The sequence below is a fragment of the Pyricularia pennisetigena genome, chromosome 5 (genome assembly GCF_004337985.1).
Source record: "Pyricularia pennisetigena strain Br36 chromosome 5, whole genome shotgun sequence".
Taxonomy (NCBI): Eukaryota; Fungi; Ascomycota; class Sordariomycetes; order Magnaporthales; family Pyriculariaceae; genus Pyricularia; species Pyricularia pennisetigena.
In genome coordinates this window covers 2143651-2160230 of record NC_043743.1, presented here as the reverse complement: position 1 = coordinate 2160230, position 16580 = coordinate 2143651, and the positions used below count along the sequence as shown (strand labels likewise).

At 52.8% G+C, this 16580-nt stretch overlaps 4 protein-coding genes across 4 annotated transcripts; 2 read left to right on the top strand and 2 right to left on the bottom strand.

Moving 5' to 3' along the window:
• Positions 1 to 1442: 1442 nt before the first annotated feature.
• On the bottom strand, positions 1443 to 2073 carry PpBr36_08575 (uncharacterized protein; the record flags this gene model as incomplete). The annotated part of the gene is made up of 2 exons (XM_029895704.1): positions 1443 to 1567; positions 1911 to 2073. 2 exons carry the CDS (start codon positions 2071 to 2073, stop codon positions 1443 to 1445), a joined length of 288 nt encoding a protein of 95 aa, XP_029746706.1.
• Positions 2074 to 2476: 403 nt separating this feature from the next.
• Positions 2477 to 4848, top strand: PpBr36_08574 (uncharacterized protein; the record flags this gene model as incomplete). The annotated part of the gene is made up of 3 exons (XM_029895703.1): positions 2477 to 2609; positions 2698 to 3224; positions 3331 to 4848. The coding sequence occupies 3 exons, from the start codon at positions 2477 to 2479 to the stop codon at positions 4846 to 4848; spliced, it is 2178 nt and encodes a 725-aa protein (XP_029746705.1).
• Positions 4849 to 5428: 580 nt separating this feature from the next.
• Positions 5429 to 11768, bottom strand: PpBr36_08573 (uncharacterized protein; the record flags this gene model as incomplete). Its single annotated transcript, XM_029895702.1, has 3 exons — positions 5429 to 5985; positions 6056 to 11380; positions 11480 to 11768. The coding sequence occupies 3 exons, from the start codon at positions 11766 to 11768 to the stop codon at positions 5429 to 5431; spliced, it is 6171 nt and encodes a 2056-aa protein (XP_029746699.1).
• Positions 11769 to 14697: 2929 nt separating this feature from the next.
• Positions 14698 to 16349, top strand: PpBr36_08572 (uncharacterized protein; the record flags this gene model as incomplete). The annotated part of the gene is made up of 4 exons (XM_029895701.1): positions 14698 to 14751; positions 14804 to 15261; positions 15350 to 16091; positions 16158 to 16349. 4 exons carry the CDS (start codon positions 14698 to 14700, stop codon positions 16347 to 16349), a joined length of 1446 nt encoding a protein of 481 aa, XP_029746698.1.
• Positions 16350 to 16580: the final 231 nt, after the last annotated feature.

Genomic DNA, 16580 nt, shown 5'->3' with positions numbered 1-16580 from the left:
ATAATTTCGTTGCTAGTTCAGAATTTTGCACTCTATTTCTAGAACTAGCCTTGAAAGCGCCCCGTCAGGCGGGCCTACCCTTTCCAATTTTTTTCTTCTTTTCTGTCTCTGTCTAGAACTAGACGCGGTTGGCTTGATCGTTGTAACGTTTCTGCTTTGCTTCTACTGTTACTTACAGTACTATAGTCTTTCAGCTGGTCTTTGCTTGTCTCTGATTGCGATTCGCTCTAGACCGAGAACCACGGTAGCTTTACTTCACTTTGCAATCACATCCTGGCGGTGTTGTGTGCGGAATAAAATGGCCGACTTGGGATTGTGGACCCCTGCCCCCAGAGAAGATTCGATTCCAATGCAACGGGGGATCCGATGGATGGATGGCACGATGGGTTGGGTTGGTCGGATTATTTGATTGGGTCCTCCTGTCTACGGTTCACTCCGCACTCACTCCGCAAGCGTTTCCGTCATGTTGCTGAAGACGATGTCACATCGCATCATCAGAGTCACTTACGGTTCGTCGGTGAGGCAACATTCTAATTTTAACACTTGGGGTTTTTCTCGTGACTCTTTTTTTTTTGCGAGGTGAGCTGGAGAAAAGAAAGTCTCGTGTCTGTCCCAATACTGAGCTTTTCGCTTTTACTGTACTGGCGTTTTTGACAGCCCTCGGTTGGCCCTCCTTTGATTTTGATCTATGGGGACGCTGCAGGTACAGGGCCATACTGATGAAATTTCAACCTTGCCTCGACATCGGGTGAAAAAGGCGACCGACCGGCCGCATATGGTTTGGATTGATTGCTTGCTTGCTTGCGTGTCATGGTAGGCAGCCGACTCTCGATGCCATCGATGCCATCCGATCAATCGTGGCCGGGGGTACCTGAGCCGTCCCGTTCAAGCAGCGACACAATTATAGCAACATCTCGTTGATGCGACGATTCAGGTTTTTTTTTTTTTTTTTTTTTTTCATATCGTCTCAAAATTAAAGAGACACATCATGACGGACTAACATGCTTCTTCTTTCGTCATTTGCCCGTTGTCGCATCGCAGGAGGCCTGCCTACATTTGACGATCTCGTTTCTTGCCGAGAAACAAATCTTGGCCGGAGAAATCCAAACCTCTGCAGGCCGAATGCCGCCTCGCCGCGCGTCCCACAAAGACAAGAACGGTAGACGGTGTGCGTACGGTTGAAAGGGCCAAGTGACGGGACGATTGGCAAATTGGCACCCCCACCAAAATTATGGAACTGGCCCAGCCTCTTGGTGTTGAGGCATCATCCCCGCACTTGATCGGCAAAGATGATGGATGGATGCAGCAGCAAATTAAACAATCAACAAGCAGCTGGCCGTGGCAGGTGTCAAGGACCTGTATGTAACTGGAGGCATCGGGTTTTTACGCTTTTTGGATCCCAGAGGAATTCATTCACTTTTTTTGCTTGGCAGTGGAGCTGCTCAATGCTGAAATGCTGGGGCATGTTTTTGACCGTTGCTCATCTCAAACACCGAGATCATTGCCTCTTCAGGGATCTCGAGACGAGCACCAGCCCACATGCTCTTCAATCTGAAGCACGCTTCAACTGGGAAGTTGACTAATTAATAGTAAACATTGGCCTGTCTTATAACATAGTATGTTGATTGAGGGGTTTTTTGTGTCTTGCTTCTTCCATGTTGTGCTCACGCTTGCCATACTTGCCACACTGTATGTGACTACCTCCTCGAGCTAGAAGGGAGCTTGATGCTTACGAACAGGGTAATTGCTCTGGAAGCTACTACCTTCGGTGTGCAAATTCTGTATCTATCATCATGCAACCATTTCCTTCCTCGCTAATACGCTCTTGGTCGCCAAGACCCCATCCATCGGGTCCCCTCTCACCCGAAAAACCTCTTCCTCCCGTCATACCCTGTAACCGTCTTACTCACTTTGCCGTTGTCCTACAGGGCACAGCAGGACAAGTCGCGCCGAAATCCCGGCGCCATCGCCATCGCTGCCATCCCGGGCTGCTACCCCGCAATCCGGCTTGACGAGAAGCCGGATCATGGCTATGCAGTCATCTCTTGTCGCGTTTCCGTCACCATATTCCATTCTGTGCGAGGACACCCGGACAGCCGGTCCGGCCAGGCTGCCACACTCTTCTATTGATTCAAGATGTTGAAGACAATTCGCGATCATGCTCTTGCTGCGGGCTGCAGTCGGGCTAGCTCCATGCATGGTACTTTACCCCATCCATACGCAGGTGTCCTTCCCCTCGGCGAAGCTGAATCCTGCTTCCATCTTTCGGGCCCATGATGATTCAATATTGTATATTGATTATGTCTATGTAAGTGTAGGTGTGAGTGTATGTGTGTATGTCTGTGTCTATAAATGTACGACAAAGGATTATCGGCCTTCTGAGTTGGGGAAAATGGCGTCCCTTCCTTCGCCTTGTGAGATCTCGACAGGCATCGAGCCGTGTTAGAAACTCTTGTCATTCTAATTATCATCGAACATGTATCGAGCTTCTTTGGCCATGGTGGCAGCCTGGACATCTCAACTCGTCCTAGGGGCCCCGACTAACCCGGCACCATCTGAAGTTTACTCGGCAGGCGGTTTGACGTTGCTCACATACAATGACTTGAGTAGTAAGAGCATTCCCATACTACCCCCTCCTGAATCAAGGTTGATAAATGATATAATATCAACTAACCTGACCTGTCTTGATTCCAACAGATGACCCAAAGAACGGCTCTGCAGCCGTCCTCGTCCATGCCCCGGTTGAATTTCCCGATGCCGAGGAATCGTGCCGCAAGCTGGGCGAGACGCTATGGAGCCCCGACACAGCAAGTTTCACAGATGGCCTCAACAGCTCGCTGTCTTACCAGATCTGGCAGAAATCCTTTCCCGAGTCGCAGCTGTTTTGGGTTTCCAAGGCTTCATCCGGCGACTGTCGCGCCATTGACCACCGCGGAGAGCTGAAGGAAGTCGACTGCGCCGGCCCGGGCAGCAGCAAGCTCCCGGCGCTATGCACCCAGTCGGCGCCGGTGCTGACCGTCGGCACCAACAATGTTCGCACTGACTTTGTCGTTAACCAGCGCGCCGGCGACCTCGTCTACCAGGGCTTCCGCGACTTCTTCGTGTGGAAGTTCAGGGGCATCCGGTTCGCCGCCAAACCTGAGCGCTTCGCTTACGCTCGGCCGTACGAGCCGACCCCTGAGGAGCGCAGTGCCCCTGTACCAGCCCTGTTCGCCTTGCCAGAGGTAAGCCATAAAGTCATGCTACGGTAGTCTCTTACCAATGTAATCTCGACGATGCAACTTTTTCTTTTCTTGGAGTTCTGACTACTTTTGATTTGATCCTTTCTAGTGCTTGCAAGTGCCCGGAGAGGTCCGTAACGGAAGCAACGAGGACTGCCTCGGTATCAACATCTGGACGCCCTACTTACCCCCAACAAAGCCACCCTCATGTAAAGAGCCGTCGAGCGCACTGGCACCCAAGCGCCTCAAGCCCGTCATGTTCTATATCTACGGCGGCGGCCTCAGGATCGGCTCGGGGAGGAACCACTATACGGACGGGACCATGCTCGCATCGCGCGGTGACGTTGTCGTCGTCTCGGTCAACTACCGCGTCGGCTCGCTCGGGTGGATGGTGCTTGGGGACGGAGTCCACAAAGGCAACTATGGCCTCTCGGACGTGATCGCAGGCCTGGAGTGGGTTAAGGAGAACATTGCCAGCTTCGGCGGCGACCCGGACCGCGTTACCATCTTTGGCTACTCGGCCGGCGCCTGGTTGGTGCGCGCCCTTATGGCGAGCCCCAAGGCCAAGGGCCTCTTCCACGCCGCCATTGCGCAGTCCGGCCCGGCTGGCTTCTACCTGGCCGAGGCGGCTGCTGGGGCGTCGCGCCTCACCAACGAGGCCGGCTTCGCCTACAAGTACGATTCTGTCGGGTGGGCTTGGGAGAATTTGGGAAAGCAGGTGGTGTCCGACGTGGGCTGCGCCACCGACGAGACGGCCATCGGATGCCTACGCGCAGTCGACGGCGCGGCCTTCCTCAACACGTCGCTTTACGCCATCGGCATCACGGTCGATGGCGAATACATCACCTCGGACTGGCTGACAGTCAATAGCAGCAACCACTACGCTTCCGACGTAGCCTTCATGACGGGCATCGACCGCGACGAGGCCGGCAACGAGCTTGAGAGCGTCCCCATCATCCCTGGCGTCCCGCTTGCCGACCTCATCCCCAGCTTAGTGCCCCCCGTCCACCGCGCCGACATAGCGGCGGCAGTCAGAAGCCCAGCCTTTGGCATCCCCTCGGACCCGACCCCAGCCGAGGCGCTCGACGGCGCCATCCGCATCATGACTGACGCCGCCTTCACCTGCCTCGAGCAGGCCGCCGTCTACAGCGCGGCGCGCCACTCGGCCTTTGAGTCGGTCTGGGCCTACCGCTTCAACCGCACCTACAACTTCCCCGGCTACACCAAGCCGCACTGCGACACGACGGACCCGGAGCGCCTCGAGTACAAAAAGTGCCACGGCGGCGACCACCTCCTCCTCTTTGGCACCATGCGCCGCGGCGGGCTCCCCGACCGCGACGGCCTCGACCTGCCCTTCTCGCGCGTCACCCTCGACCACTGGGCCGCCTTTGGCACCAACCGCGACCCCAACCCGAACCCGGCCTACCTCGCCGCCAGGGGCTACTGGGACACGCTCGAGACCCTGCAAAGGCTGGGCCCCTGGGAGAGGGCCGACGTCTCTACCGACGCCCCCGTCCGGCTGCTGCAGGTCCAGGCGAGGATGGATGCCTACTCGGAGCTCGAGCAGTGCGAGGTTCTGAGACAGCCGCTGGACTATTTTGAGCCCGGCTCTTCGACCAAGAAGTAAGGGACGCGCCACCACTTGGCTTCCGGGGCTGCGAGGAATATGATGTCACAACTCTGGCTGTGTCCATCTAGCGATAGGCATGGGATGAATAAATAGGCAGGTACAAAATGTCATTCAACGAGGCCTGCTTTCATGTAACATGTCCCATCCATGTAGGCTGCTCCAAGTCCGCAATTATTACAATCAGTTCCCATATCCTCAGAAGAAAACCTTTGCACATTCTTTTTTGTTACATAAATTGAAGAAGAAAAAACGACGCCGCCTCCCTCTGCCACCTCGTGGGCTTTGAGAGTGGTTTGAATAATACAGGCCATTAAATAGAAATCTGCTGCGATCCCTAAAGGAGGAAAAAAAAAAAGGCTCAGTCATAGCAGCAGCAATGATACAGCCTTAACGCAGTAAATATGACAAAAGAAACGACGACCAAATGTTCGTCAACATCGAAAGCTTCCCCATTTTAGCCAGTCCACATTCCTTGTCCTGACTCCCCCACCCATGAAACATCAACCAGCCGGTCTCCTGCGATCCGAATAACCAATCCAGACTGTATCCCCGTGACCAAAGTCTTGGTCTTCGGGTCTTATTCCGTAGCGTTGTTGCCTCCTCCAGCCGCACCACCCCCTGCACCGCCCCTCATCCTCTTGCCACCACCAGGTGCACCAGCCCCCACCTCGGATTCGGGTCGTGGCCGCTTGATGCCCGAACCCGGCTGGAAATCATTCGCCGCCGGGTTCATGCCACCCCCAACAGGTCCGCTAGCACTACGTGCGGCACCACCGCCTCGGCCACCTCTGCCAATGTTACTTGCTCCGCGAGCAATTCCACTAGCCCCTCCCCTCCCTCGTCCACGACCGGGTTGTGGTAGCCCGGTTCGCGGTTGCGGCAGGCCCGACTGTGGTTGGCCCACCTGCTGCGTTTGGCCGGGTTGGGGGATTTGCGAGGGCACTTGCGCAAAAGGGTTGTTCGACGGCGCCGCGTTGGCCAAACCCGTACTCTGCGCAAACGGGTTGAGGACCGCAGGCTTCTGCAGTGACGGAGGCTGGACTGCGGGCTGCGGTTTGGCTGGTAGAGAAGACCCGGCCGGGGCTCCAGTCTGAACAGATGTCTGCGCTCCAGGAGTAGCTGGAGTCGAGGGCACTGGAGGATATGAGGGGTTAGCAAAAGTTGCAGAATTTTCAGGCGACTCAGATGACAAGCATGCACATACCTTGCTGGCCAGCTGGACGGCCGATCGCAGAAGCAGCCGAGGCAACCGGGGTTTGTCCGCCCTTAGCGGGTGTTCCAACTGCTTGTGGCTGTGCTGTTGTTACTGTGGGAGGCTTGTACTGCTTCACCTCTTCCCACACCTCAACAACCGGCTTCTGAGGTGTCTCCTTCACTGCCTTCTCCACTACCGCAAGCTTGCCATTAGCCATTCTCAACTTGTTCTCTTGCATGTTGATGCGCAGGGTAGATTTCTTCTCGGCCAGTGTGGTAGCTTGCTCCCTAGCCTGAGCGATCTTTGTGTCCAAGTCTCCCTTCATGCGTTGCTCTGCCTCTTCGACGGCCTTTTTGGCCTCTAGCTCAGCCTTCTTCTTAATGTTGTTACTCAGTATACTCTTGATGGTGGCATTTTCTGACAAAAGTTTGCGTGTGGCTTCATCACTGAGCTTGCTAAAGTCGACCTTGGATGGATCGATTGGCGTTGAAGAAGCCTGGTCATTTTCTTGCTTGGACGGCGTGGCGGGGACTGCTCCCTGATCCGTAGTCACGGCCGCTGCTGAGCTGTGCTCTGCTAGCCAAATCTTACGCTCTTGCTCAAGTCTAAGGTCGTACTGCTGCTGGAGTGCCGCCGTTTTTTCGCTGAGTTCCTTGGCGTTGTTTTCCTTGGATTCCCTGAGCTTCTTATTCAGGGCTTCTTTCATCTTGTCCGACCGCTGATTGAGAGTGGCCGCCATGTTCGCCTCGATTTCGGCCGCCTTCTTCTCTGCATCAGCCGCTCTGGCCTCAGCCTCGGCGATCTTAGACTGTAGCGACAGGCGTTCCTCGTCGCTGAGACCAGTGACCCCGGCCTGAGTTGTGTTTGGTTCACCTGATTCAGTGCCACTGGGTATCTGCTGCTGCTGTTGTTGCTTAGCCTGTGCGAGGGCGACAGCTTGATCGCGCTCCTCGACTGCGGCGGCCAACTGCAGGCGCAGGCTCTCTACTTGCGATTCAGCTTCTGCCTTGAGTGACACCGTGGCCTCCAGCTCTTGACGAAGAGCTGCTAGTTCCTGCTCGATCTGGGCAGTCCTGCCCTCATCGACAACCATCGCATCCGGTGCAGATGTGGCTGCATTGGCCTCGCTGGCAGGCTCTTGCATCTGCTGCTGTTGCTGCTGCACTTGCTCTTGTGCAGTTGCCAATTGCTCCTCCAGAGCAGCCTTCTCACTCCTTACGACCTCCAGTGAGGCCTCCAAGGACTTGACACTTTCCTTGAGAGTGTTCAGCTCCTCGTTCAGGTTACGGATCACGCCTGTTTGTTCTCGGGCTTTTGTCTTGGCTTGATCGATGATCCTGCCTCTGGCCTCATTCCATTTGGTGCGCTCAGATTCCAGCGTTTTCTGAGCTTCCTCCAACTGCGCCTTGATACCATCCTCGTTCTGCTTCAACGCATCGCGCTCTGCCTCAAGGTCGGCAACAGACTGCTTCATCTGCTCAAGCTCGCCGGGATCAACGCGACCATACTTTGTAAGAATCGACTCGGTTCGTTTCTGCCACCTATCGCGGTCTTCTTGCAGCTGTTTTATCTCCTCTTGAAGATAAACTTCCTGGTTCTCGAGCTCACCCACGCGTGCCTGCAGCGGATGCAGTTGGGTCTCAAGCTGCTGTACTCGGGTACTCTTCTGCTCGACCTGGCGTTGCAGCTGCTTGATTTCATTGCGGAGAGTGACGTTGCTCTCACGAATGACGTTCATCTCGTTCACCTTGTCCATGAGCTCTGTGTAAGCCTTGGAATTAGTTCCCGACTCAGCTTGAGTGCGACGCTCCTGCTCCAATTTGAGACGAGCCTCATCAAGTTGAGCTTGCAGATAGTTGACTTGTTGCTGCAGTCTCTTGCTATCCTGGAGCTTGAGTTCGTACTGGTACTCGAGGATTTCCTTCTCCTTGCGCAAGTAGCTGTTGAGCTCACGCAGGCCTTCGACTGCAGTGTCGGCAAAGACGGGCGCAGTTGCAGAGGAATCGTCTCCAAAGGAGCGGCTCTGCTGAAGATCAGAGATTTGTGTCGTGACATTCGCAAGCTGGTCATGAAGGAGTTTGTTCTGCGCATTCGCATCATCACGTCTGGTCTTGAGCTCTGACAGCTCCTGCTCCAACTGCTTGCGGCGTTCTTCCCACGAGCTTTCGCTTTGTGACAGGGTAAGCTTTGCGGACTCGGCTTCGGATCGCCAGGTCGCAGCAGTAGACTTGAGCTTGTTGTGCTCGGTACGGAGTTGTTGCAGTTGCTTGGCAGCTTCAGCATGCTTGAGTAGCTCTTGCTCGTAATCCTGCTGCGCCTTGGTAGCAATTTCGGCCTGAGCGCGGAGATTGGCCTGGTGATGCTTGGCCGTCTCCTTGTATCGGCTTTCTTGGTCCCGAAGGCGGGTGATCTCGGAGTCGAGAATGCGCTTCTCATCCTCGAAACGCCGGCTGATCTCGCCCTGAGAGTCCCTCAACGACGAAAGCTCCGAGTTTGAAGTAGCCAGCTCTGCCGAAAGATCGCCAACACGCTGCTCGAGCTCCTTGATCTTGGCATCCTTTGCCGCGATGGTCGAATCCAATTCTTCTCGGTACGTCTCCTGTGAGCTTTCAAGACTACGCAAGTCTTCCTCCATCGTCTGGGCGAGTTCCTTAAAGTGCTCCGCCTCAGCCTTTGCATTCTCCAGGCGAGTGTTGGCAATCTCCAGTTCTCGTCGAAGATCGACCACTTCACCCGTGAGCTCCTGGATGCGAGTTTCTTGGTCTTCATTGTCTTCTCCGGCGTTGGTGTGGTTGGCCCGTGAAGTCAACTGTGGCTGCAGACGCTGTGCGCGTTCCTCGGCGCTCCTCACCTCAATCGTAAGTTCATCAACGCGTGCCTGGAGGTGGTCGCGACTTGTCTTGAGAGCAATCGATTCTTCTTTGTTCTGGCTAAGGGCTGCCATGAGATCATCGATTCGCTTTTGCGCTTGCTGAGTGTCGTACTCCTTACGAAGTTGTAATTTCTTGGACTCCTCCACCTCGTCAGCCAGTCGGCGTTTGGTGGTGTTAAGCTCGGTCTCCAAGGTGTCGATTTGTGACTGCATTCTCCTCTTGGTCTCCGACTCGGAAAGCTGGCGCTCGTTCTGCAGAGATTGCTGGGAGGCAAGAAGGTTGCTCAAACGTGATTTCTCTTCACCCAAGTCCTCGTTATCCTTTATGAGGCGGTCTTGAATGCTCTTCCAAAGTGACTTTTCTGCTTTGAGGTTCGAATTCTCGGCACGCATACTCTCAAGCAACCCCTTTGTCTCGATTAGATCCTCAGCCCTCGATTGGGCCAGGCCTTCAGTCTTTGCCACTTGCTGCGAGAGATCAGAAGCTCGCTTTTTGAGATGCTCTTTTTGTGCCTCGAGGTCTGCATTTGTGCCTTGGAGGGTCTCATACCGCTCTGTCAGAAGACTGAGCTGGCTTGTAACCCGGGCGACCTCTGCCTGCAAAGCACTCTTGTCATCGGCCAATTGCTTGGCCTGCTCGCGGACAGTCTGCAGGTCGATACTTTGCTCGTTTCGGTAGGCATCAAAGTTATTCTGCAGCTCTCGTAGCGCAGCGTTGAGGTCCTGATCATCCGTGTTATTCTGTTCGATGCTGGCAAGCACCTCTCTGCCATCAACAGAGTTGCCAAGCACTGACTGGATTTCACCAGCGGTAGCCTTTTGCTGCAGCATACGGCGGAACATGTCCCTCTCCGTCATATAGCTCTTCATCCGTGTGGTAAGTGCTTGTGACTCTTCTTGCAGCTTGGTCACAAGGTCCCGTAGTTTCTCAATCTCCTGCTGATCTTGAGCGGCATTTCTCTGGGCTGCTAGGGCCTCCTCGTTTTCGAATTTATAGGCGAGATCACGGGTGACGCGCAACAACTCCTCGTTTTTCTCCTGGAGCTCCGCAATGTCCTTGAATGCCACGAACTTCTCCGTGATCAACATGTGCGTGTCGGACATGTCGTTCAAAGAGTTTTCGGACACCTCGCCGCGCTGTAGACGAGAGAAATGCTCCACTTCTTCGTCGGTCAGTTGATCAAGACCCTTTTCGCGGGCATGCATGTTGAAGATTAACACCTGAATCTGGGTGCTCAAGTCCCTCATCTGAGCCCGGAGGAGTTTGACTTCAGCCTGTGCACTGGCCGAAGCCCCTTCGGCCCTGCGGGCGGCTCTCTTGGCAGCATCCCTTTCGTTGAAGCTCTGATCCATCTGGCTACTCATACGCATGTTCTCGTTCTTCAACATGTCGTTCTCATCTTGTAACTCGCGTATTTCCGGCTCCTTTGCTTCGAGTGTGCTGATCATATCGTCGATTTCCTTGGTGAGCTCACGATTCCGTCGCTTCTCGCCAGCAAGTTCTCCCTTGACTTTGAAAAGTTCCTCAACAGCCTGGCTGGCGCTGATATGTGACTTGACGCGGATCGATCCAGGCGTTCCAAAAGGCGATCCGGGGCGGAACTGAGAGCCATTGGGCATCGGCGTCTGAGGTGCTGAGCCCGGCATCGTGTCCCGTCCGTGTGATGTTTGCAGCTGGTCGACCTGGCTTTGTAACTCATGCATCTTTTGCTCCAGCTCATTGCAATCTTGTCTGGCCTGCTCAAGCTGCTGCAAGACCTTTCGCAACTCATCCGCGTGGTGGTCTTTGGCTTGGTCGAGCATCTCCCTGAGTTGGGTCATCTCTTTCTTGTACTGATCGGCGTACTCCTGAGATACTGTAGCCAGCCGTTTGGCAGTCTCAACCTCCTGCCGATAACCAGCTTCCGATCGCGCTGAGGATTCCTGCAGTTGCTGAAGCTTCGTTAAGGCCTCCTCAGTTTTTCTTTGAGCGGCATCAAGACGGGAACGGAGTTGTTGCTCGCTCTTGGTAAGGGCATCCACTGTAGCATTGGCCTCATCATTGAGTCGTTGAAGTTCAGAGATGCGCTGACCCTTCTCCTTGCGGTACTTGAGGGCTTCGGCACTCTTGGTCTTCAGCTCCTTGTCCAGCCATTCATTTTGTTTCTGCGAAAGGTCCAATTCTTGGCGAACAGACTGTTCACGAAATTTTGCGGTGTTCGAGGCTGCCTTGGCGGCCTGGACTTCTTGTTGCGCCGTGTTTAGTTCCTGGCTCAGCGCGACAGCCTTCTGGTGCTGCTTCTGAAGCTCGTTGGCAAGTTCGAGATTAGCGGCATTCTTTGTATCCAAGATTGCCATCGTATCTCGTTTCGATGCCTCGAGCGACGCGATGCGGGCACGGAGGGTTTCGGCTTGGGAAGTAGACGTGGTGGATTCGGATCTCAGGGCTTGGAGCTGGTTCTCCAGGTTTTGACGTGCGGTCTCTAGAGAATGACGAAAACAAAGTGAGTATTATGCCAGTCCATGATCACAGGGTGCTGTGAAATGAACTTTTTTTCATTCGCGATATGATGACGACCTACCCTCGTCCTGAAGTTTTCGACGTACAGTCTCGAGCTCCTTGAGTGCATTGTCTGCGGTTGTCTTGAAGGTCTGGCATCGCGACTCTGAGCTTCGCACCGCATTTTCCAATGCGATGTCAACATTGAGTTTCTCCGAATAAAGCTCGTCGTATTCACGCGCCTTGGCGGCGACGGCTGTGAGAACTACAGCGACAAGTTCTGGCGTCGGGTCTGAGGCAACAGTGTCGAGCGTCTCTTGCGGCAAGCTCAAATGGTTGGACAAAAAGCCCAAGTCCACGGCAGCCGCCATGGTGAAAGCCTCGAGTCGTCAGTGACGCGGTGATTCCATCAAAATGAACGGCAAGATAGGTAAAGGTGAGCGTGATTGAGAAAGAAAGTGAGAAAGAAAATATGCCCCACGGAGTTAGTCTCTGTGGACGGAAACAGATTCCTGGGTTGATGTTTAGATCATGAGGTGGCGTCTCTCGCTACCCAATATCCGCAGATTCAAGAGGATGTTTTCTTTCTTTCAATCGCAAACGCCAGGCTCAAAGCTGTTTTCGGCAAGCACGATCAATGCAAGGCTAGTGGACCTTGGCCAGGCGACAGAACGCGGTGCAGAATGTCCAATCAAAATGATGAAATAAGTGGGCTGGCTCACCCCTCAAGTCAGCCTGAAGGCCCAAGCTTCTCTCTCCAGTAAGAGAGGGACAGCTGTTAGCGACCTATCAACAAACACCAGCTGGGACTTTTGCAATGAGATTCTCTAATTTGCCGTATTCTTTGGGTTACAGCTACATAAATAGGAAGGCCTGAGGGTATTGAAGATATTTTCTGACGCCATTGCGGATAAAAGTTATCCTGTAGTAACACAAAAAAACCCGAATTATTACTTTGGCGAACCTAGTCTGCTTTTTAGACCTACAATCAAGTGTTTCTTGAGATGACTTCTGCTAAATCCATAGGGCTGAAATTTCCAAGATAAACCATGCGGAGTGTTGTTTCTCGAGGGGCAGCTTGTAGAAACCTGGCTTAAAGAATTTCACTGTCACACTATCCCTCGATGTATACAACGCAACTGTTTCCATTTTGGAAGTGAGTTGAGCATTACTCCATCTCCCAATAAAAAATATTGGAAGTATACATCCGTTTGCTTTGGCACTCGAAATAAACCTGTGGCTTTGGACGATTCAAGCCAGCCTTGTTAAGTGCGGTCCGGTCCGGGAAGCCCGGTAGGTAGGCGAGGTATGTTGGTTCATGCTGGTCTTAATGTGCAATACAGCGTCCGTGGGTCGTCGTCAACACCTTCTCCAATTCTTCGAGGGTCATGTATGTTCTTCCATCTGGTTGTATACATTGTATGGTGCAATTTTAGCCACAGACTTCCCTAAATTGGTGTGCAATTTTCGGCAAATAACAGGTTAGAGCCTTCAATAATGAGCTAACAAGACTAGCTCTTGCGTGAACGGTATATAGATCTTGACATGCAAGCAGGACCTTGCTGATATTTTTTATTTTTTACATACCCTGTATGCATATGCTTTTGCCTTCTCCACATTTCAAACATCGAAAGAGCAGAGCACGTACTGTATTGTACTCGGTACAATTTATGCTCAACCCGGACCAGGGTCTATGTGCCTAGCTAATCAGTGCCTTTGGACTCCTTGATGCGACTCACTTCTGGGATTGCTTGGGATTGTTAACTGCTAACTCGAGGATTTGAGGATTGATTAGAGATTAATACTCAGCCGGCAGAAGTGAATAGATAAACAATTTGCAGCGTATAAACTGTGCAAAGCTTAAGCTGACTGATAATGTTTGGTACCAGGGATTAGTTTATTACTCAGCCGCTACTTTGATTGACACAGTATGACGGGGACCTTGGTTTTACAGCAGCCAACGGCTCAGAAACCTGTCCCTCTCCAATGTTTACTCACCCGAACACCTACCGTATACATGGCAGCTTCGCGCTAATGGACTCTCAAGAGTAGGGAACAGCTTGGAAGCCTACAGGTACCTAGGCATTAAATGATGGCTAATTTTAGCAAAGTGCTTCATGATAGATACCTGAGGTGCCTACCTTACTGAATGCTAATGTCACGATACAGAGGTATGATGTGGGCCTTTCCTTAACTGCTAAATAATATTTACTTTCGTCTAAGGGTGGACAGACCCACCTCAAAGACCCCGATTCCCGTTCGGCAAGTCCAGGCTAGTGTGGGGTCAGGCGTGATTCCCCTCTCTTGTCAAAAAGTCGTATGATTCTGGCGCCAATGACCAAATTTTCGACAGAGAGCACCAGGGGCTCTATAACAACATGTTACAAGACTTCCTAGGCACAATGGCAAAGTCAGGCCATCTTCAGCTCTTGGGTCGGCGCTATCCTGCCAATCAGCGCATGGCCATCTTGGACCTAACCCCCATATTGGCCAGAATACTGGGTGGACCCTCCTTACCTATATCCTACCCTCCGACTACGACTGTTTTCCCTTGATCATCGCGGCCGTGAGAAGCTCTCCCGTCCGGTACCAAACACATCAACTTGACAATTCCTGCACCGCGGCCAGGCTCTCTCAAAGCCTTCCAGCATCCAACACATTACAAACGACCACAACCTTGGTCGACGTTCATGTCTGATGGGAATTGTCACACTGATGAAAGCGTTGTCGCCTACCGGGAGGTAGACCGTAGCATGTGCCCGCCATCGTACCGGATTGAACCCGAATCAGCCCACTGTTGAACTTGATCGACAAGGTGCTATCAAGCTTCCATCACAGCTTCTTGCCACATTGTGCACTTGAGCCATATCTACCTGATGCAAAGTAATATTTGCATTTCAACAACTTCAGCATTTGCCAGCCTTGGTCGACAGTTGCGAACTGTGTTGTCCCATGCTCCCCGTCGCATTGCGAAATACGAGATCGAATCTTGGTCTGTTCGACCGCCTTGGCAGCGAGAAAACTCAATTCGGCTGAGTGCGAACCAACTGCGCCCAACAAAAGAAAGCTGGCTCATAGCTACCGGGACTATCTACCCAGTAGTTACACGATTTCCGCAGTTTTGAGTTGATCCAACTTGTTGGGGGAGCATTGGTGTACCATCTGCCCAAGCTGAACTCGGCCCGTCGCATACCAAGGGGCCCATAACTACAACCTGATTTGGATGTGACACAGCTCTTCGGAGCGTCAGTGAGACGGTTTGCCTAGATCACTACAACGAGCCAGGGGGCGGACGACAAAATGGACCCAAATCTTCTAAGGCACATGGAGTACTTTACGGTGCCCAACGCCCAGGTACAAATGCATACCCAGCTGCCACCAAGACTCTGCTAACCATGGGGGACAGACCAGCAATGCGGCGGAACGCGCTGCGAATCTGACCCGTTCGAGCGGCACAGGCCAGCCATACCCGTTATGGAACCCCTCTACCCTCGGGGCCGACATTGACTTCTCTTTCAACCCGCAAGGACTGGAAGGCCTGGGATCATTTGGAGCTTTCGAACAGTCTCAGGACCAAAACAACAGCGGTACCGCGTTCGAGCCCCCACAGCGGCAGCGCTCAATTTACACCCAAGGCCCGAGGACTCTAGTTCCAACCCGAACGCTGAAACCACCATCTCGAGAGAAACCTGAGAGGAAGCGTTCAAAACTTAGCACGGATTCGACGCCCTTTGACTCAGTGGACTACTGGCTTCAGTTTGACAATGAGGGAACAATTCCCGAGGAGACGGGTGCAGAGGCGAGCGCGAGCGCGACCACTCAGGGTGAGCCGGCCGTCAAGCCCACAGCACAGGAGCCACAGAGGTTAGTTACATCTCGTTATGCACAAAGATGCGCCTTGTGGATATTACAAGAGCCACATCAGTTGTACTTTACGAGTTGGTCCATATAGGTCTCGACAGCTATCTAATTGGTCGAGCAGATCCCATAAACAAAAACGACAAGGCGAGGCGCAAGCTGCGTCTCAATCAGGTTCACGAACAAGACAAGTGAAAGTCGAGGATTCTCTGGATGATAGCGCGTTGGACAATGCGCTTTCTGATGATGAGCAAACATTTGCTTCGATGAGTCTTGCGGAACAGCTTTCGAAAATTGATTCGACTGCGCCCACGGAAGTCCCACAACGAGAAAGTCTTTTTTCGACCCCCTTGAGCTGGGAGCGGCCACAGCCGGGCTTGAGGATGGACTCTGTCATGAGCACACAATCTAGGAGCACACTAGATCAAGCGGAACAACGGCGCCTCATAGCAATAGCGATGAACCGAGGAACAACTTCTGGTGGACTCGGCTCGAGTATGGCTGATCAGTATTCCCAATATCAGACTGATTTTGAGTCAGCTATGAGTGGGTTTGGCTTAGGAACTGCATCGATGAGCCAGCTGCTCAGCATGCCGCCTCCGAACATCGTGCCACCCAAACAGCCCCAACCACAACGACCAGACAAAGGGAAGGAGAAGGCTGGTGCCAAGGGTGACCGGACTGCACATAACGATATCGAACGCAAATATCGCACAAATCTGAAGGACAAAATTGCCGAATTGAGGGATGCCGTCCCTGCGTTGCGGACTATTCCAGAGAACGAAGTGGATGGCGAGGACGTGGGCCAGCCCTCACGTGGCCCTAAAGTCAGCAAGGTGAGTTTAGCCGTATTATTGTTACTAGGTCCGAAAAAAGCAGTTCTAATTGCATGGTTTCTTCAGGGTGCTGTTCTTACCAAAGCCACCGAGTATATCCACTACCTGGAGAAGAAGAACAAGATGATTGTGCAACAACATCAAGAGCTCTCGAAACGACTGCAAGCCTTTGAGCAACTTCTTAGTGCCACTGCTCGGCCTACATATCAAATGCCAAACTATAGCAGAACACTGTTCGACCCAAGAGCTTTCTGCTAATTTCCTCTCGGTACTTAGACGAAGGGAAACGTATTTCTTCAATGTAAATATTTCTTACACGGCAATCGCTACTCTTCGCATGAGATACGACCAACTACAGAACACCAAAAAGACCATACAAATAGATAGATCTGGGTTTTGCTCTCTTCATTTTCACGACTGCTTATTACGATTACCCAAGGTTGATGAAACAGACATTAGTACCTGTATTAAGGGTCGCAGTAGGGTCAA